This window comes from Lepus europaeus, chromosome 14, assembly GCF_033115175.1.
Source record: "Lepus europaeus isolate LE1 chromosome 14, mLepTim1.pri, whole genome shotgun sequence".
Classification (NCBI taxonomy): Eukaryota; Metazoa; Chordata; class Mammalia; order Lagomorpha; family Leporidae; genus Lepus; species Lepus europaeus.
In genome coordinates, this window is record NC_084840.1 from 37924963 (window position 1) to 37947637 (window position 22675).

General features: G+C 43.3%; 1 protein-coding gene across 3 annotated transcripts in view; it reads right to left on the reverse strand.

The window, feature by feature from the left end:
* NVL (nuclear VCP like) overlaps positions 1 to 22675 on the reverse strand; it is a 103523-nt gene that overhangs the window by 38434 nt on the left and 42414 nt on the right. For all 3 annotated transcript variants that reach the window (XM_062210448.1, XM_062210449.1, XM_062210447.1), the window contains 2 exons: positions 18796 to 18915; positions 13251 to 13350 (listed from right to left, as the gene is read on the reverse strand). In XM_062210448.1, the coding sequence (XP_062066432.1) occupies positions 13251 to 13350; positions 18796 to 18915 (220 nt within the window). The remainder of the gene's footprint in view (positions 1 to 13250; positions 13351 to 18795; positions 18916 to 22675) is intronic.

Here is a 22675-nt window from a genome sequence, read left to right on the forward strand (position 1 = left end):
TACATGACCTTTCTTAGAACAGGCACTGAAAGACGAGCTCTAGCAAAATGAGAGAACAAGTCAATGGGGAAAAAGATCTAAGGTCAGAAACAGGGGGCAAATAAAGGACAGCAGGAAAGGGAAGTCCTAAAGCCCCAGTCCTGACTGGAGCTGCATGTAAAGCTCCAGAAACAGACAACCAAAGCACACTGACATGTCATGGGGAGACATAATATTGACAGCTGTAAGACATACATGAGGAAGAACAGGACTACCAAAAACCAAGAAAGGGAGGAAAACGACGGTTACCGAATCTAAGGAAAAAAAGGTTACACAAGAAAGGAAACCCAGTCAGTGCCATGATTGGTTCTCCAGACGGAAATATCTACAGCCATAGAGGTGTAAACACTGACCAATGAGTGACCTACAAGTGCTGCACAATCACACTTACAGGATGGGGAAGACAGAGAAGAGGACCAGTGGTGTGGCAGTGAGGTGAGGGAAGGCAGGCTGAATGTGAGATTACCAAGCCTGCATTTACTATCAAAAAAGTCAGTAGGCAATGTCTAAAATCAGTAAGAAATGGAATTATAAACCCATTATTTGAGAATACAGAGGAAAATACAAGGAAAAAAGGCTTAAAAGGTTCACAGTTGTTATGGGCAGAGGAGGAGGAGGAAGGGGCAGAGAACTATCACTTTTATTATAAGCTTTCATGTTATTTTATTTTTCTAATGAAGTTTTTAAAGGACAATATTTTTTTGAATGGCAGAGAGACAGAGAAAGAAGGAGATCTTCCACCTGCAAGTTCACTCCTGAAAGGCCACAACAGTCTAAGGTTGGGACAGGCTGTGGACAGGAACCTGGATCCCAATCTAGGTCTCCCATATGAGTTGCAGGGACCCAAGTATTTGAGCCATTATAGTAGGGAGGTGGATTGGAAACAGAGGTGGAACTCCGTCCCAGGCACTCGGAGATGTGATGTGTGCATCTCAAGGAGCGGCTCAACCTGCTATGCCGCAATGCCGACAACCAAGCATGTGCCTTAGAAAGCATAACTCAATATGTACCTGGCACAAAACGTAGGTTTTGCTATTTGCTAATGTCAACTTCACTTACCTTATCTGGGGCAAAGTAATTAGAACCTACATCAGAGTTTTACCGTGAGCTTAAATGACATAACATGGGAAGTACTTACTGAAGGGGTTGGAATACAAGCACTCCTATGATAATTACGATTATTTGCAGTCTGACAAACTGTGATTCAAATCTCTTTATGTCACCACTTACTGGTGTATCCTGGGGGCAAATAATTTAACCTCACTGACTTAGTTTTTGCAACACTAATTTGTGTTTTCACAGACTTGGCTCACAGGGCTGACTTGAAGAGACCATCTCGCACTTAGTAGCGGTTCAAAAGAAGGTTGTTATCACTGAAAAGTTTAAAAAAGTATGGACTTATAAAGAAAGCAGCTTTATTTTCTTCTCCTTCAACAGATATTTCATAAAAGTTAACCTAATTCTCTCTAAGAGCGACCTAACTCAATAAGTGGCAAAGTCATTTACCCAGAGTTTTACGTGAAAAATGTACCAGTAAGCAGCCTTTGTTTATTCTTCTCTCTCTCACATTCCTTGCTTAATTCCAACAAATCCTATGGTTTGGTTTTCAAAACGCATCTCAAATCGTGCCACTGTGTACCTCTCTCACGGATGCCACAGCAGTTGGATGATACGAATTCTAACTCAGGGGGACTTTCCTGTCAAGGACCCCATTGGGATACAGTAAAATTTATGGGCTGCTTCTCAAAAGTTATGAAGTGCATAAAGTAAAATACACAAGATAGAAAGAAATTAATGGTATTAAATGTTATCAAACTATTAGAAAATCAGTTTATTAATGTGTATTAACAATGTATATACTCTATTAATATACTGAAAAGTACTGTATCTATTAAAATCCTGAATTTGAAGTAAAATGAATATAAAGGTCATTCTGTGACATGTGCAACACTATAATTTCTCTTGCTGACAGCTCCAGGTATGGAGACAGGACAGAAGCAGGACTCACATCAAGCCACTCATCCATCTCCAGTTCCAAACCAATCGGAAACAAGGAGCATCCAGATGGTAACTGCAAAAAAACCTATGACTGCCTGTAGGGACATCCCCAACCTGCACACATGCACAGAACAGCTCAGTGTCACTAATACGTGACTCTCCCAGGGTGGCAGTAGGAAGTAACACTGCCATTTTGAGTAGACCATATGGCAAAAAAAACCCCAACAGCACTTACGCAAAACAAGCACAGAAATGTCACATACTGAGGGGGATAAGCTGAACCCTGGGCTAGGTACAGATCAAAGTACTGTGTGCTGGGAAACTGCCATGCCTCCCCAAACCAATAAAAGCGCCTGCTAAAGTCCCCTCAGTGAGCCAGGAGGCGAAACTTCTTCCCTTGTGCTGTCTGTCTTGTGTTCATGCATAAGTTCCCAATAAACCCTCTCTGGATTGCAAGTCGGCCTCTTCATAAACCAGAGAGTCTGGGGTTGATAAGAGTATTGCTGACACTACTCTGCTGTTCTGCCTACATTCATAAATTAAGAATACGCTGATTTCAGGTACGGGCTAGCAAGAAGATAAAAAAAAAATTACTATATTTTTAAATTAAGAGGCAGAGAGATTCACTCCACAATGCCCCCAAGGGTCAGGGCTAGGCAGAGCCGCAAGCTAGGAACACAATCCAGATTTCTCACACAGATGGCAGGTACCCAATTATTTGAGCCACCACTGATACTTTCCAGAGTCTACACTGATGGGAAGCTGGAGTCAGGAGCTGGAGCTGGAAACCGAATCCAGGAACTCCAATGCGGGATATGGGTGCCTTAACCAATAGGCAAAATGTTCACTCTGGTGGGCCAACATTAAGATCAAACATGTTTCATATGTAGATTTACAGATTCCCCTAAATTCTATCTATAGATCCCTAAAGTTAAAATAACTAGTTCTACACCTGTTCAATTCAACAGCAACCAGAATAATTCTAAAAATCAAGTCTGGGGGCTGGCGCTGTGGCGCAGTTTGCTAATGCCCTGGCCTGAAGTGCCAGCATCTCATACGGGCGCCTGTTCGAGACCAGCTATTTCATTTCCGATTTAGCTCTCTGCTGTGGCCTGGGAAAGCAGTAGAAGCTTTACCCATACCATAATGTCAGCCCCCAAATTCTCTTTTAGGTGGTGTATTTCTGGGGCCGGTGCTGTAGCACAGCAGGTTAAAGCCCTGGCCTGAAGCACTGGCATCCCATAGGGGCGCCGGTTATAGTCTCAGCTGCTCCTCTTCTGATCCAGCTCTCTGCTATGGCCTGGGAAAACAGTAGAAGATGGCCCAAGTGCTTGGGCCCCTGCACCCATGTGGGAGACCCAGAAGAAGCTCCTGGCTTCGGATCGGCGCAGCTCTGGCTGTTGCAGCCAACTGGGGATTAACACTGGATGGAAGACCTCTTTGTCTGCCTCTCCTCTGTCTAAATCTGACTTCACCCTGTTTTCCCTTAAGAATACTGAACACCTCTGAATATTATATATAAAATATACCAAAATCCTGGAAGGGGGAGAGAAGATGGCAAGTTGGCTAGGGAATCTCAGGACTCATAGGATGGTTAGTTCTCTAGGTTTTCCTTTTGTATAATATATTTTGAACCATAATATACTTTGTTGGCTCAAAAACCAAAAAATGGGACAGTCTAAAAGATAGGTAACTTTACAAATGCAATAGCAGGGAGCTGGATTAGAAGTGGAGCAGCCAGGAAGTGAACCTCACTCCTATGGGATGCCGGTGTTACAGGTGCTGGCTTAACCTACTGCACCACAACACTGGTCCCAAAACAAGTAACTATTAGATTATAACTGCAATACTCTAGTCAAACACTCAGGAAATAAACAGTGGTCCCACCCCCACCCAAGTGGGAGTCTAGACTTCTACCAGTGCCTGACTCCACTGATACACTCCATTCACCCTGCTACAGTATCATAGAAGGCTTAGTGAGAACTGAGACTTGCATTTCTATGCAGAGGTAGAAAGCCCTGCTCTCAACATGGTGTCATCCTCAGAGGACATGTGACAAAGAACAACAAAGTACCAGGGAGGCTGAGTGGGGAGCCTGAACTTCCATCGCATCCAGTAATAATGAGCACCTCTCCACCTCAGGGAGTCAACAGAAGCAAAGTCAGGAATCAGGCTACAACCAGACTTTTGCTTCCATCTGGCATGAACAAGGAGGGTACTCTTTCACCTACTGACACAGTGTCAGGTAAGGCTTAAATAAGACCCAGAGTATTGTAACATCACAGTCAAATGTTCAGGATACAACTAAAAATCACTAAGCTTAAGAACCAGGAGGGGGCTGACGCTGTGGTGTAATGCACTGGGTGCCACCGCCTGCAGCGCCAGCATCCCATATGGGTGCTGCTGGTTACTGTCTTGGCTGTGCCTCTTCCAATCCAGTTCTCTGCTTATGGTTTGAGAAGGCACTGCAGATGGCCCAAGTGCTTGGGCCCCTGCGCCCGAGAGGGAGACCCAGAGGAAACTCCTGGCTCCTGACTTCGGATCGGCTCAACTTCAGCCATTGTAGCTCTTTGCAGGGTGGACGACTGGATGGAGGACCTTTCTCTCTGTCTCTCCCTCTCTGTCTGGAGCTCTGCCTCTCAAATGAATAAATAAAAAATAACAGCCAAAATGAAAAACTCACTGTATGGACTAAACAGCATAACAGCAAAGACAGAGGAAACAATCAGTGATCCTGAAGATAGAGTAACAGAAATTATTCAATCTGAATGAGAGAAAAAAAAAATGGAAAAAAATGAACAAAGCCTCTGTGCTCTAAGAGATTATAACAAAGGATTGAACACGTATCTTTCCCAGAAGGGAAAGAAAAAATGTAGAGCTAAGAGTTTTCAAAGAAAGAATATCTGAAAATTAGCCAAATTGAGCAAGACAGATAAATTCACAGATTCAAGAAACTAAGCAAACCTCAAACATGGTAATAAGAAATTGATAACATTATTAAACTCCTGAAATCTAAAGAGGGGTCGGCGATGTGGCGTAGCAGGCAAAGCTGCCGCCTGAAGTGCTGGTATCCCAAATGGGTGCCAGTTCGAGTCCTGGCAGCTGAACTCCCTACCCAGCTCTCTGCTATGGCCTGGGAAAGTAGCAGAAGATAGCCCAGGTCTTTGGGCCCCTGTACCCACATGGGAGACTTGGAGGAAGCTTCTGGCTCCTGGCTTCGAACTGGCACAGTTTCGGCCGTTGCGGTTAATTGGGTAGTAAACCAGAGGATGGAAGACACCCCCCCACCCCCGCCTCTCCTCTCTGTGTAACTCTGTCTTTCAAAGGCAGTGGAGGATGGCCCAAGTCCTTGGGCCCTGCACCTGCATGGGAGACCAGGAGAAGCACCTGGCTCCTGGCTTCGGATCAGCACGATGTGCCGGCCGCAGCGGCCATTGGAGGGTGAACCAACGGCAAAAAGGAAGACCTTCCTCTCTGTCTCTCTCTCTCACTATCCACTCTGTCAAAAAAAAGGAAAAACTATGCCTAAGGAAAAATAGGATAGAGAAGGGAATTTTAAGATAATTATCATAAATGGGGAAGGGTAAAGGAACTTAAAGGGAGGTAAGGGTTCCACATGTCACCTGAACTGGTAAATGCCAGCATCAGTAGTATGTGGAGTTAAGTTTATATAGTGTAATACTTGCACCATCCACCAAAACAAGCTACATGAAGAGGTACATTCAAAAACATACACTGGGACCAGCACTGTGGTACAGCAGGTAAAGTTGCCACCTACAGTGCCAGCATCCCATATGGGCACCCGTTTGAATCTCAGCTGCTCCACTTCCGATCCAGCTGTCTGCTATAGCCTGGAAAAGCAGTAGAAGATGGCCCAAGTCCTTGGGTCCCTGCACCCTCGTGGGAGACCAAGAAGCAGCTCCTGGCTCCTGGAGCCTGGCTTCGGATTGGTGCAGCTCTGGCCATTGGAGCCGTCTGGGGAATGAACCAGAGGATGAAAGGCTTCTCTCTCTCTCTCTCTCTCTCTGTAATTCTGCCTTTGAATAAATAAATAAATTTTTAAAATAAGAATGTAGACGATATATACTGAAATTTATGTTGAAAATACATTAAGATACGGTTCTTAAAAAATGTTCCAGTGATCCATAGAAAAACAGTTTGAAGTAAAAAGAGAAATAAATATAAAACAAAATGACAACCTGATGCCCTAACATATCAATACATACATTAAATGGTCTCAGAAATACAGCACCTTTTTATTTTTTATTGTAAATATTTATTTTATTTATTTGAAAGACAGAGTTACAGAGAGATGCAGAGACAGAGAGAGAGGTCTTCCATTCGCTGGTTCACTCCCCAGATGGCTGCATCGGCCAGAGCTGAGCTGATCCGAAGCCAGGAGCCAGGAGCTTCTTCTGGGTCTCCCACATGGGTGCAGGGACCCAAGCACTTTGGGCCATCTTTCCCTGCTTTCCCAGGCCATAGCAGAGAGCTGGATTGGAAGAGGAGCAGCCAGGACAAGAACCGGTGCCCATATGGGATGCTGGTGCTTCAGGCCAGGGCTTTAACCCACTGCACCACAGTGACGGCCCCAGAAATACACCATCTAAAAGAAAATTTAGGGGCTGACATTGCGGTATGGGTAAAGCCACCACCTGCTATGCCAGCATCCTATATAGGCTCCAGCTCAGGTCCCAACTGCTCTACTTCCAATCCAGCTCCCTGCTAATGGCCTGGGAAAGCAGAACATAGCACATGTGTTTGGGTCCCTGCATACATGTAGGAGACCCAGATGAAGCTCCTGGTTCCTGATTTAATCCTGGCCCAGCCCTGGTCATTGAGGCAATCTGGAAATTGAACCACTGGATAGAAGATAGCTCTCTCTCTTTGCGTATCTCTCCTTCTCTCTCTGTAATTCTTTCAAAATAAATAAATAAATCTTTAAACCACCCGCCTCACACCAAGAAAAAGCACCAACTCGCCAAGACAATTCAAAATGGATTTCCTAACAGAAGCAAAACTGACAGAAATGAAAGAAGAAATAGACAAATCTACAACAACAGTTGGAGACTGCATGACAAGGACATAGTCTTATAAGAAATTGCCAAACCATCTTCCCAGCCATGAAATTTTACATATCCAACAGCAATGAATGGGTTTTCTGTTGTTCCACACCCTTGCATTTGGTCTTTGTCTAATTTTGAACTTTAAATCATTCTAATTGGCATGTAAATGCCATTTCTTTTTTTTTCTTTTTTTTTTTTTTTTGCTTAAATATTAATTTTTTTGAAAGGCAGAGTTAAACACAGAGAGAAGGAGAGGCGGGGGGGGGGGGGGGGTCTTCCATCCACTGGTTCACTTCCCAAATGGTCACAACTCCTCAAGCTGCGCCAATCCAAAGCCAAGAGCCAGGAGCTTCTTCTGGATCTCCCACGCAGGTGCAGGGGCCCAAAGACTTGGGTCATCTTCTACTACTTTCCCAGGCCACAGCAGAGAGCTGAACAGGAAGTGGAGCAGCTGGGTCTCGAACCAGCACCCATATGGGATGCCAGCACTGCAGACTGGGGCTCTAACCCGCTGTGGCACAGCGCCAGCCCCTTTGTTGTTTTAATTTGCAATTCCCCAATGACATATGAAGTTGAATGCCTTATATGTTTATTTGCCATATTTTAAAAACATTTTTACTTATTTGAGAGACAGAGAACAATCTTCCATTTGCTAGTATGCCTGAAATAGTCAGGGCTAGGCCAGGGCCAGGAGTGAGGAACATATGCTGGTTAGCTACTTCAATGGCAGGAATCTAACTCCTTGAGACATCACAGCTGCCTTCACAGTCTGCACTGGCAAGGGGCTGGAGCTGGAGGTGGGAATCATACCTAGACACTCTGAGGCGAGATGTGCACATCTTAATTGCTAGGCTAAATGCCCACACTCTCTATGTTTATTTTCACATATAATTCTTAAGATGACAAAGAAATACAAAGAACAGAGGAGGGGATGTATTGAGTTAGTCATGCAGAAGGGAGAGGTGGGAGTTACCATAAGGAACAGAACAAAGAGACCTTTGTGGTGATGGGACAGTTCTGAATCTTGATTGTAGTAGGATTACAGGCATCTACACATATGCTAAAATGGCACAAAAATAGAAAATTATAAAAATGTCTGTTTCCTGCCTTTGCTTTGGGACCACAGCCACCTAAAATATAATAACTAGAGCAAACTGGTACATGGGACTCTTGCATTATTTTTAAAATATCCTGTGAATATACAATTATTTCAAAATATAAGATATAAAAAACAGTTATTTTTTTAAATAAAAAGAAAAAAGAATGCCAGATAATATCACTCCTCTGCTCAAAACCCTCCGATTGTGTCTCACTGTATCAGAATAAAATCCATGTCACTTACTGCAGCCATCAGGCCCTGCGTACCTCTCCATCCCTCATGTCACTATAGGCACACTGGCCCTCTTGCTGGTTTTCCAACATAACAAACTCACCCCCATCTCAGGATCTTCACACCTGCCTGCTCTCCACCCAGAACGTTCTCTCTCAGATTTCTGTATGACTTCAAGCTTCATATTCTTTGGTTCATGTTCATGTATCACTTTTCTGAAGAAGTGATCCCAAACCAAGCTATCTAAACAAACATCCCCTTCCTAACCACCAGTCATTCTTTATCCTCTTATTCTGGCTTATTTCACCTTATGTGCTTGTCTACTATCTTCCCTCCACCACTTCTCGGCTCCAAAGCAGAATACATGTAGGAAAAAGTTTTCTAAATTATTCTCCATTGAATACCAAAGCTCAGTGGAACAGAAATATAGCTAAAACTTAATATGATGAACAAAGGAGTAGACCTTGTGATAAAATTTAAAAATATAAATATATATATTTAAAGATTTATTTTATGTATATGAAAGACAGTGTTAGAGCCAGAGAGAAAGAGAGAGGGAGAGAGAGAGAGAAAGTCTTGCATCTGCTGGTCCACTCCCCAGATGACTGCAACAGCCAGAGCTGAGCTGATCCAAAGCTAGGAGCCAGGAACTTCTTCTAGGTCTCCCATGTGGGTACAGGGGCCCAAGCTCTTGGGCCATCTTCTACTGCTTTCCCAGGCCATAGCAGAGAGCTGGATCAGAAGTGCAGCAGCCAGGTCTCGAACAGGCACCCATATGGGATGCCGGCACTATAGATGGTGGCTTTAACCCTCAGAACCACAGCAGTGGCCCCATTAAATTATATTGACATAACTGATCTACAACACTAAGCTGTAAAGGGATTTTTTTTTTTAATTTACTTATTTATTTTAAGGCAGAGTTATAAAGAGAAGGGAGAGGGGGAGAGGGGAAGGGAGATGGGGGAGAGAGGGAAAATGGAGAGGGGGAAGAGAGAGGGAGAGGGGGAGAGGGAGGAAAGATAGGAAGAGGGAGAAGGACAGCAGAGGGAGAGGAGAGGGAGATCTTTCATCCATTGGTTCACTGCCCCAAATGGTGGCAATGGCCTAAGCTGGGCCAGTCCAAAGCCAGGAGCCAGGAGCTTCTCCCAGGTTTCCCACGTGTTTACAGGGGCCTAAGTATACAGGCCATCTTCTACTGTTTTCCCAGGCACATTAGCAGGGAGCTGGATCAGAAGTGGAGCAGCAGCAATTTGAACCGGAGCTCATATGGTATGTTGGCATTGCAGGCGGTGGCTTTACCCACTATGCCACAGCATTGGCCTCGTAAAGGGATTTCTTAAAGCTAAGTTAAGAGCAATCCAAACAATGCCACATTATAGTATATAATGGAACAGAACTGTCACATAAGCATAACTGAAAAAGATCTAGAAAATCTGTTAAATTCACATAGGCTATCAATGCAACATGTTTTATAATTGGGGAAAAACAAGGATGGCTGAGGTACGCAGGTACCAATTTATGATTCATCTGCCATGCACAACAGGAGCCAAACAAAACAGCTTTTATATTCAGGACTGTGTTTCACAACTGAAACCCCTAATGCCTGGAATACAAGTGCAAAACACCATCAGGCTGTAGTTTCCTGGCCACCCACTCTGAGCTTAACTCAATGAATTGTGGGAGTGGCACAGCCTGCCCCAGGAGATTCTAATCACTGGATTCATGGGTTTATCTGTTATTCTAATAGATAACAAGTTGGGGGTGGGATTGCCTTGAGGGTTTTGGTTTTGGGGGAATCCTAGCTCTGGGCAGGGCAGAAAGCTCTAAGACTACCTGGCCATCATAAGCATTCCCTGAAGTACAGCACTGCCGACCAGGAACCCCAACCCGCTCTGAACATGTAACCAGAGCAGATAACCACTGTGACTCCAACCAGTGCCAGAGGCCAACATGGAGCAGTCCCTATCCTTTGTTCCCCTTAAGTCTGGCTCTCCATTCCTTGTAGCCTCCTTAAAAGCCAGAATCACCCTCATTCAGGAAGGTGGAAATTCTTGAGACTCAGAGTGCTAACCTCTTATCTGCCAGCAGTTTAAACTTTCTCTTCCCTTTGTCCTCATATGCCCTTGTTATCTTCATTCAGCACTGGGAATGGGAGTGAGCTTTCAGTAACACAACAAAATCTGGGGACTCTGGAAATAATTCAGTTGAAGAAAGAGGTCAGGGTAAAGAACCCCATGGGAAAAGTTAATGTACAGGGATGTTCTGAAGGGACGATGGAAGGAAAATCTGGTGACACTGAACGACATATTTTCTAATCCACTGAGATTTAACTAAAAGACCAGGCTGTTTATATTACACAGATGTGAGAGCTGGGGTTGTGGCACTGCATGTTCCGCCACCACCCGCAACAGTGGCCACCTGTATCGCAGCGCTGGTTTGTGTCCCAGCTGCTCAGTTTCAGATCCAGTTTCCTGCTCCTGTGTTCAGGAAGCCAGCAGAAGACAGGCCAAGTGTGTGGGCCCTTGCCACCCCTGTGGGAGACCAGGATGGATTTCTTGGTTCCTGGCTTCAGCCTGGCGCAGATCTGGCTATTGTGGCCATTTGGGGAATAAATAAATCAACAGCAGGTGGATACCTCTCCTCTCCCTCTCTCAGTTGCTCTGCCTTTCAAATAAAAAATAACTCTTTAAACAAACAGACAAAAAAGATATGAAAAATGGTTGAATGCTACTGAAGATACACTTTATTTTAGAAAACTAAAGAATATCTTGAAATCTGAGAAAAGGTCTATATTTGCTTAGAAAAGGTAAGATGGGATTCTGTCCACATCTGAAGGAATTTCAAGGTTTCTTCCAGGATGACTGTGATTTTCTGACCTAAAGACAGCTCTCAATACTATCACCAACACTTCTCATGACAATTAAACAGCTACCTGCTGTTTGCCATCACGGTGAAAGATGCATTAACAACTTCACTTAACCTTTGTGACAATCGTGCCAATTAATATTGTTATCCTCAGACAGTCAGCAAGATGGAGTGATATATGCCATATATATGTGATATAATGGTGTCTCTGATTGCTAGCACAGAACTTCAAAAACCCTTGGAATTTCCTGAATGAGAGGAATGTCTTTGTTGTGCTACTGAGGTGACTTACCACAGGGCTCCAGATAGCTTCAACATCTGGACTGGTCACCAGAAGGGATAAGCACATTATTCAAGGGTTGGGACTTTGAGCTTTGCCCTCTCACTGGCTTTGGCCTCTGGGGAGGAGACTAAGCTCAATCACTGGATCAATGACTTAACTGGTTTCATCCACATGTTGAGACCCCAGTAAAAACTCCAGACACCACGCTCTGATTTCAAGGGGATGGCAGGGGAGCTCAGTGCTCCCACTCTGACCCGACATCAGGTGTATTGTTTGTTAATAAAACTGTAATTTTCAGCTAAGCACTTTTCCTGAGGTCTGTGAGTTATCCTAGCAAATTATGTAACTTGAGGGATCAAAGGAATCCCTACATTAGTAGCCGGCTTGTCAGAACTGCACTTGTCCTGGACTACCACAGGGGCTGGCATCTGAAGGGGGCGGGGTCCTGTCGAGGGGCCCACTGACCAGTGAGATCTAACATAACTCCACTAGTGTTAGAACTGAGTCACAGTATATCTGGTTGGTTTTGGAACAGGTCAGGATACTAGAACGGTTACTAGAATGCAAGGTGCTACAGGCAAGACTCAAACACAGTTCTGTCATATTCTAAACAGTATTTTCTTATTGTCAGCACTAAACTATAAATCATAATAACAACTTACAACTTTTCACCATAAAATGAAATGGTATATAATTTATCAAGGGTTCAATCTCCATGATAATGTACAAGAAATGGAAAATTATATCAGTTTGACAACCGATTAAACCCATTTAAGCAACTAAAGTACCACGCACTGCCTGAAGATCCACTTGTAAAACACCACTGCAGCAGCAGCAACCACAGAGGGGCTCACGCAGAGCAAAGTCCAAAACTATACAAAGAGAAAGCAGGATCCCAACCAAAAGCCACCTCAGCACTGCTGCAACATGAGACTTTTTCTAACTCTCTCATAGAATGCTTCGGCTTGAAAGCCATGTTTAATAAGAGTTCAAATGGGAAGGATAGGGGCATGGCGTTAGTATAAAAGTTTGAATATCTTTTAACTGAGTTGTCTCTGGTTGTTGTTTCTTGCAAGCTGTAGAAAAACCATAGGATACAAGAATACATTTGCAATAAAAAGCAGATTGGAATTGTTCTCTGCCCACAAGACTAGGCTCTGTGCATCGATTCAGAGAAAAAATTTCATGGAATCCAGCAAATACTACTATGCTTCTTACTAAAGCTTGCACTAGAAATTGCTAAGGTTTGTTTTTTTTTGAAAGATTTATGTGAAAGTCACAGTTACACAGAGAGGAGAGGCTGGTTCACTCCCCAATTGGCCGCAATGGTCTGAGCTACACCAATCCGAAGCCAGGAGTTAAGAGCTTCCTCTGGGTCTCCCACATGGGTGCAGGGGTCCAAGGACTTGGGCCTCTTCTACTGCTTTCCCAGGCCATAGCAGAGAGCTGGATCGGAAGTGGAGCAGCCAGGACTCAAACCGGTGCCCATATGGGATGCCGGCACTGAAGGCGGCAGCTTTACCTGCTATGCCACAGTACCGAACCCAATAAGGTTTTATTTCAACCTATGAACTCAAAAGTAAGCTTCCTTCGCAGGAAATATACAAATTATATTGTGGCCTAAGCTGCAGGCTTTGAGGCCTGTCTGTGTGACACTGTCCTTCCTTACCTGGCCGGTTAGTGGCTGCCATGATAAAAACCTGCTGGCGTGTCTCCAGACCATCCATCTCTGTAAGCAGCTGATTCACCACCCGCACACTAGCTCCTGTCTGAAGAGAAACCAAGCTTTCAACACAAGGGATAAAAAACAAACATTCCATTTTATACAAGATACAACATTAACATGAACAACACAGATTCTGTCAAGAGATTCACTCTTCACAGCACTGCGCAAAATGTACTGTGAAGTCTGGAAGAGGAACGAGGTGTCAGGGTTCCTTGTGCGTAGTTTCACTGTAAGGTGGTAGAAGGAGATGAGACTCAGTTCCAGGCCAACCACATCCCAAAGGCTTATGCTTCTGAGTTACTCACAGCTCAAAGAGCCACACACATCAGCTTTTGAACCCTAGATTCCCCAATACATCAGGTACTCTAGATCTTTGAGCCTAATGCTACCTCATAGCAACAGCCCAAAGAAAGGTTCCGGGTGCTGGGAACCACAGGAAAAATCTCTTAGACACAGAAACAAAACCAACCAAAAATGTAGACAGCAGGAGTGCTGTTTCTTTTTTGTTGTTGTTGTTAATTATCTTTCTTCAACATAAATTTATGTACAGAGGTAGTAATGAGTTTAACCCATTCATTGATCCAGGAAAAAATATTTGATGCATCTCATTTATTACTTTTTGACAACATAACACTATTGGTCAGGAGGTTAACAGAATCATAATCTGGACTCAAAAACATGAAGATGTTCTAGGAGTAAAAAACACAACATCAATTAAACAAGACAAAAGGCAAAAGAATCAATAGAGGAAAGTTGACAAATTTTACTATATTCTAATTATAATTCTATATAACAAAATTGAAGAGAAGTGATAACACTAGGAAAAAGGCCGGCGCCATGGCTCAACAGGCTAATCCTCCGCCTTGCGGAGTCAGCACACCGGGTTCTAGTCCCGGTCGGGGCGCCAGATTCTGTCCCAGTTGCCCCTCTTCCAGGCCAGCTCTCTGCTATGGTCCGGGAAGGCAGTGGAGGATGGCCCAAGTGCTTGGGCCCTGCACCCCATGGGAGACCAGGAGAAGCACCTGGCTCCTGCCTTTGGATCAGCGCGGTGCGCTGGCCACAGCGCGCTGGCCACAGCGGCCATTGGAGGGTGAACCAACGGCAAAGGAAGACCTTTCTCTCTGTTTCTCTCTCTCACTATCCACTCTGCCTGTTAAAAAAAAAAAAAAAAAAAGACTAGGAAAAAATAACGGGTACTGTCCACTGCTGACAAAGGTGTGGGAAATGGTAATTTTCCTACACTGCCAGGGAGCACAGAGAACCGGTTGTTTCTGTGAAGGATGGTATAGTAGTATATTTCAAAGCCAGTATGTACATATCTTCAACATTGATTTTTACTTGCAAAATTCTACCTCACATATTCCCACATGGGCACATAAATATGTGACACAAATATTTAGTAGCACAGCTCATTAAACCACTGTCTGCAACTCTGAGATCCAAGTGCGCACTAGTTGGAGTCCAGGCTGTTCTGTTAATGATCCAGCACTTTGCTTCCATGCCTGGAAAGCAGAAGACAGCTCCAGTACTTGGGCCCCTGCTACATACTTGGAGAGTAAGCTAGAGGATGGAAGATCTCTGGGTCTTCCCTCTTTCTCTAACTCTGCTTTTCAAATAAACAAATCTTTATATACATGTGCATATGTGTGTGTGTGTGTATACACAATACAGTTCTGAGTGTAGCAAAACCAACAGGAAACAAAGTAAATGTTGTAGAGGAAATATTGAGCAAATTCTACCATATCCAGTCTAGAACATTATGCAGTAGCTAAAAAAACAAGTTACTGGGCCTAGTGTTGTGGCATAATAGGTTACACTGCCACCTGCAATGCCAGCATCCCATATGAGCTCCAGTTCTAGCTCCCTGCTAATGCACCTGGCAAAGCAGCAAAAGATGGCTCAAGTGACATCGCCCCTGAACTCCTGTGGCAGACCCAGATGAAGCTCCTGGCTCCTAGTTTTGACCTGGCCCATCCCTGGCTGTTGTGGTCATTTGGAGAGTGAACCACCAGATTGAAGAGCTGTTTCCCTCTCTCTCTGTAACTTTCTTTGAAACAAATAAAATAAATCTTTAAAAAAATTATTAAGCACATGGGAAATTGACAAGAAATACATATATATAAAAAGTAGAAGTCTAAATGATATGTGTAGTTTTTTTGGTTTGTTTTTGTTTTTGACAGGCAGAGTGGACAGGGAAAAAGAGAGACAGAGAGAAAGGTCTTCCTTTTGCCGTTGGTTCACCCTCCAATGGCCGCTGTGGCCGGCGCACCGTGCTGATCTGAAGCCAGGAGCCAGGTGCTTCTCCTGGTCTCCCATGGGGTGCAGGGCCTAAGGACTTGGCCATCCTCCACTGCCTTCCCAGGCCATAGCAGAGAGCTGGCCTGGAAGAGGGGCAACTGGGACAGAATCTGGCGCCCTGACTGGGACTAGAACCCCGTGTGCCGGCACCGCAAGGCGGAGGATTAGCCTAGTGAGCTGCAACGCCGGCCAATGATATCTGTTTTTAAGTTTATGAAAAATGCTCCAGAGGCTGGCGCCGCGGCTCACTTGGCTAATCCTCCACCTGTGGTGCCAGTACCCGGGTTCTAGTCCTGGTTGCTCCTCTTCCAGTCCAGCTCTCTGCTGTGGCCTGGGAAAGCAGTGGAGGATGGCCCTAGAGCTTGGGCCCTGCACCCGCATGGGAGACTAGGAGGAAGCACCTGGCTCCCGGCTTCAGATTGGCGCAGTGTGTCGGCCGTAGTGGCCATTTGGGGGGTGAACCAACGGAAGGAAGACCTTTTTCCTCTGTCTCTCTCTCTCACTAACTCTGCCTGTAAAAAAAAAAAAAAAGGCCGGCGCCGTGGCTTAACAGGCTAATCCTCCACCTTGCGGCGCTGACACACCGGGTTCTAGTTCTGGTTGGGGTGCCGGATTCTATCCCGGTTGCCCCTCTTCCAGGCCAGCTCTTTGCTATGGCCCGGGAAGGCAGTGGAGGATGCCCCAAGTCCTTGGGCCCTGCACCTGCATGGGAGACCAGGAGAAACACTTGGCTCCTGGCTTCGGATCAGCGAGATGCGCCAGCCGCAGCGGCCATTGGAGGGTGAACCAACGGCAAAAAGGAAGACCTTTCTCTCTGTCTCTCTCTCTCACTATCCACTCTGTCAAAAAAAAAAAAAGAAGAAGAAGAAGAAGAAAAAAGCGCTAGAATGAGACACTGTTATGCTCAACTATCAGAAGTGATCTCCAAGAATAAAGAGAATAAGAAGGAAGATTTCATTCTCTTTATACTTGGGCTTTATTTGAATTCTTCCAAACATGTATTCATGTATAACTAGTGAAACTAAAAAGGAATACATCAAATTTAATTTTTTTAGGGGCAAGTATTCGGCAGAGAAATTAACATGCTGCTCGGGAAGCCTGCATCCCATATTGGAGTGCCTGGGATTAAGTCTGGACACTACTGACAATTTCAGCTTCTTGCTAATGCGAATGCTGAGGCAGCAGATGATGGCTCAACCACTTCAGGCCCTGCCACTCACATGGGGAACCCAGACTAAGTTCCAGGCTCCCGGCTTTAGCTTCACCCAGACCTGAATGTTGCAGGTATTTGGGGAATAAACCAGCAGATGGAAGGTATCGGTCTGTACTTCATATGGCTGCAGGCAGGTGTGTGGGCAGTAGTTGATAAGGGAGTCCCCAGAATTACGATCTATCAGCTGATAATAGGGAGCTGTAAACCAAGCAAAGAGGCTGTGGACAAACGAAGGCTTTATTGCTGGCACAAGAGAAGGGAATAAAAAGGAGGAATACCCAGAGCACGCTGGGTGTTTCAAAGCGTGATGCTTTGCTCTGGATCTGACAGTGGGTTGCGGACTACGACTCTTTGTTATTTTTTTTAAGGGAAACGGTTTATTGGGGAAACCCAGCAGGCTGAAGGGAAGGGGCGAAGAAGGAAAAAGAGAGAGGAGAGTGTAAGAGAGAGAGACAGAAAGGAGAGAAGCTAGTGAGGAGAGAAGAAAGAGATGAGAGAAGATAGAGTAAGCAGTGGGAGAGGAGAGCAGAGAGTGCAAAGAAGAGAGAGCAAGAGGAGAGAGGATCGAGCAGAGAGAGAGTATGACTCTTTGTTTTTATGCATGCTACCTTCACTACATTAAAAAGTCCCTGGGGACGGCACCCTGGCTCAACAGGCTAATCCTCCGCCTTACGGCGCTGGCACACCGGAGTCTAGTCCCGGTTGGGGCGCTGGATTCTGTCCTGGTTGCCCCTCTTCCAGGCCAGCTCTCTGCTATGGCCCGGGAAGGCAGTGGAAGATCGCCCAAGTCCTTGGGCCCTGCACCCACATGGAAGACCAGGAGAAGCACCTGGCTCCTGGCTTCAGATCAGCGCGATGTGCCGGCCGTGGCGGCCATTGGAGGGTGAACCAACGGAGGGAAGACCTTTCTCTCTGTCTCTCTCTGTCTCTCACTATCCACTCTGCCTGTAAAAAAAAATAAATAAATAAAAAATAAAAACAAATAAAAAGTCCCTGGAAGGAGGACTCAAAGCATAGTCAAAGATCTCCACCTAAGACACTGACTCCTATATTTCCATTAGCAATGCTTTCTCATCCAGTAGGCGCTGATACCATGGAGACAAGTTTCTAATAAAGATTATCTGATAGCATCCATGACTACTGGATGAGAAAACATAATTGCTATACTATGAGTCAAATTTATATTAGTCAACTTTAGTTTTTTTTTTTAGCTTTTCAAAGTTTTGGAAAGTTTTAGTGAAATGATGCATTTAATGAATGGTTCACACCCTAAGAACATAGATACACAGAGAGAACTATTTGGGGGGGAAAAAAAAACACAAAAAAAACTTACCAGGTTTCAGAAATATGCTCATGAAATATACTCATAAAATGTATTTATTGGTCATTGCCATCTGCTTCATGAGGTAATAATATGTCTGTACATTATGTTTCACTAGGCGTTACCTTCTTACATAATGGTACTCCTGGTGATAAATATTTCTGGCACTCTCTGCTCCTGCAATCTCTGAGAAATGTGACACAGTATGGTTGATGCATGTGGTATTCAGTGAAGATCAATTTTGTATCTTCCTCAGACAGTAATGGTACTGGATCTTAAAGCTAACAACCTGAGCCCTATTTTGAGTGCATGAAATCTTCAATTATATTTTATCTTGACAAGATCATTTAACTGAAACTATCAAAAAAACTACAAGATTACAAGGCAAGTTCTTCAAAATTACTATCACTTCCATTCCCAATTACTCATCTGCATAAATAAGGATTAACTACACACTGTGAAACCAAAAAGACGGATACAGAAGCTGGTACAGAATACAACTGTTGTCTCCAAGCTCTGATTTCAAACGCCCAGGTTTCTTCATTCAGTCTCAACATTCCCAAGCAATTACTATCTATAAAAGAAGCACCTGACATGGAACTTAGAAAAGATGTACAGTGCTTAAAAAAACTGGGGAAACACTATCTGATATATACCTCTCGGTCGGATCTCCGAGGACACAAAGCATCCACTTCATCAAAGAATATCACACAGGGAGATGAGTTCTTGGCTCGCTGAAAAACCTGTCGCACAGCACGTTCACTCTCGCCAACATACTAAACAAAACACACAAAGAAAATAAAATGCAGAGACAGGCAACTTTTGGATTTGGACCAAATGATAACAAAACCAGCTTTAAATGGCACTTAAATGTTAGGGGTCAGAAAACATCAAACTATATTCAATTGCTGATATTAAACCATTTTTGTCCAATAAAACAGCAGGTTACATGTGGCTCAACTGTTGAAAATTCAGCTATTATTTAAACTCACTATAAATTGTCACACTTAGAAAATACAGACTAAGTGGAATATTAGGCTTTCTCTGGCTAAAAAAGTAAAAATCCCACAATTTTCTTGTATTACAGATTTATCTTCTAAGCCTTACATATATAAAATACTCAACAGTAATTTTCAGTAATTTAATAGTATTTTTAATGCATTCAAGTCAAATTACTATTCTGTTCTTATTTTTACTTAAGTCAACTGCCTAAAAAAAGGGAAGAGTTATTTTGTCATATAGCATCAGAGAAGGCAGAGTGAGCCAGGTAGGCATCTGACATATCTCACAATGGCTTACTGTATGTTAAAGCTACATCAAAAGGTAAATTATTAGGATCAGTCAAGAAATACCGCAGTTTAGGGGCCTGCGTTGTGGTGTAGCAGGAAAACCCACCACCCATGATGATGCTGGCATCCCATATGGGCACTGTTTCGTGTTCAAGCTGCTTGACTTCTGATCAAGCTCCCTGCTAATGGACTGGGAAAGCAGCAGAAACAGCCCAAGTGCTTCGGCCCCTGCCACCCATGTGAGAGATCAGGATGAAGTTCCTGGCTCTTGGTTTCAGCTTGGCTCAGCCCCTGCCATTGTGGCTACCAAGGGAGTAAACCAGTAGAGGGAAGATCTCTTTTTATATATAACTCTGACTTTCAAATAAATAAATAAATCTTAAAAAGGAAATACAGCAGTTCACAAGAAGCTATAATATTCGGACTATGTAATAAGAAAAGTTGTATGTAAGGATGTAGTTTCACTTTTTATCTAGGAATAAGAAATTCTTAAAATTTCAAACTAGATGACTAAGAAAATCAGTTTTTTCAAAATACAACTGCTACATACAACAGAATATGAAAATATCTTTAGAGAGTCAGCTATTTGTTAATAGCTACAACTAGTATAACAGTTGGAAATTAATAGCTATAACATAATAATATATAATAGCTATAACATAATAACCTATAAATCAATATGTGGTCATCAGAAATCATCAAGGCCAAGAATACATCAGATGACAGTAATTAAACATCTTTTATTTCATTTAAACAGAACCTTTTTTACCTCACAACTACCCCAAATAAAAATAAATGTTGAAGAACAGGAAAAAAAAAGAAAGAGCCACAGAGAGAAAGCAGTAGAAGGTCCTTGGGCCCCTGCACCCACATGGGAAGACACGGAGGAAGCTCCTGGCTCCCCCCTTCGGATATGTGCAGCTCCAGCCATTGCAGCCAATTGGGGAGTGAATGTGCAGGTGGAAGACCTCTCTCTCTCTCTCTCTCTCTCTCTCTCTCTGCCTCTCCTTCTCTCTCTCTGTAACTCTAACTTTCAAATAAATAAATAAATATTTAAAAAAAAGAAAAAAGAAAAAACTATACATGGATTTCAAAAATTTTGCAACAAAAAAGTTTACCTTTTAATTTCACTTTTCCACAAATTTAGTGAAATACCCTTGTATGTATATGATATTCAATCTAAATATTACCAGAACAAAATTCTGCTTTTTAAAATAAATGTTGTTATTGGAAAAGTGTTGATCTAGTGGCTAAGATGCCACTTAAAACAACTGCATCTCATATGAGTGCCTGGGTTTGAGTTCAGCTCTATTTTCGATCCAGCTATCTGTGAACATATACTCTAGAAGGCAGCATATAATGGCTCAAGAGGCTGGGCCCCTGGCACCCAAGTGGAGACCTAGCCTGAGTGACTGGCTGCCAGTCACTCCCAGTCTGGGTCCCTGGCACCCAAGTGGGAGACCTAGCCTGAGTGACTGGCTCCCAGTCACTCCCAGTCTGGGCTTCAGCCTGGCCCAGACTCAGGGCATTTGAAATGTTAGATAGAAGCTTTCTGTTTCTGTCTTTCTGCCTCTGAAATAAATAAATTTTGAGAAATGTGCTTAATCTATTCAATAGAATATCATGCAGAAAATTAATAAGCTAGAGATAAATGTGTCAAAGACAAATATCATAAATTTAACATTGAACAAAAACAACCAAATTACATTCCAAAAGAAAACCTGCAATTTACATAGTGCAGGATTTTTTTCCATTTTGCTTTTACTATTTTTAAGAGTTCCAATCATACAACTAAAGTAGACGTAGTAGTATAATGAACTCAATAGGTACCCAACACTCAGCTTCAACATGATCAACCTTGTTTTAGTTTACTTTTCTTTCCTTTTTATTTTTGAGGAAATCCTATATATAATTTATTTGTAAATATTACAATATCTGTTAGGTGATTTTAACATTAGACCATATCTTTATCACACTTAAAAGATGTTTTTTCTTAAAAACATTTATTTATTTATTTGAAAGGCAGAGTTAGAGAGAAAGAAGGGGAGACAATCTTCCATCTGCTGGTTCACTCCCCAAATGGCAACAGCCAGGGCTGAATAAGACCGAAGCCAGGAGCCCAGAACTTCTTCCAGATCTCCCCTATAGGTGCAGGGCCACAAGGACGTGGGCCATCCTCTGCTGCTTTCCCAAGTGCACTAGTAGGGAGCTGGACTGGAAGTGGGGCAGCCAGGACTCGAACAGGTGCCCATATGGGATGCCAGCACTGCAGGCTGTGGCTTTAACCAGCTGCGCCACAGCACTAGCCCCAAGATTGTTTGTTTAGTATCAAATATCCAGAAAATATTCAAATTTATAATTGTCTCATAATCTCTGTAATTCTGAAACATATAGTGCTTTACATTATGTTATTTTATCTAAAGATTGATTCATTTGAAAGGCAGAATTACAGAGAGAGAGGGAGAGGGAGAGACAAAGAGGTCTTCTATCTGCTGATTCACTGCCCAAATGACAGCATCGGCTGGACCAGGCCAGGAGCTTCATCCAGGTTTCCCATGTTGGTGCAGGGCCCAAGGACCCTCAGTTGCTTTTTCAGCAACATTAACAAGGAACTGAATCACAAGTAGAGTGGCTGACATGAACTAGCATCCATTGGGGATGCTGGTGTCCCAGGTGGCAGCTTAACCCACTGTGTCATAACGCCAGCTCCTATTGTGCTTTATATTGTTTAGAGATAAACATGTATATAGTACACACAGAACAAATTGAAATGACCTAACAAACATTCAATTCAAGATTGTGGTATGTTATGTGGGAGAAAAAATGGAGGACATGGTTAGAGAGGGCTTTCAGGGAGCTCCAAGTACACTACTTTCTTTTTAAGCTGGGTGCTAAATACAGAAATTCATTATAGTATTCCTTATAGCCTCTTCCAGGCTTAAAATACTACATGAATTTTCCTTAAAAATTATAATATTTAGCAAAATGTGAAAGTCCTGTTTCAAGCCTCTTTTACTCTCTGATACTCTGAAGATAACATCTGAACATCTAGCTTGGTGTAAATAACCTTTCCGGTATGGCAAAAACGTTCTTTTCCAACTTCACCTCTACTAACACACCCCCGCCCCCACCCTTTCAGGACTCATCTCTAATACCTCCAAGAGAAAGTCAAATGAAAATCCATGAAAAAGAGGTGACAAAACAAACAAAAAAACCTCTTAAAAAGTACTTAATTATTAATCATCTA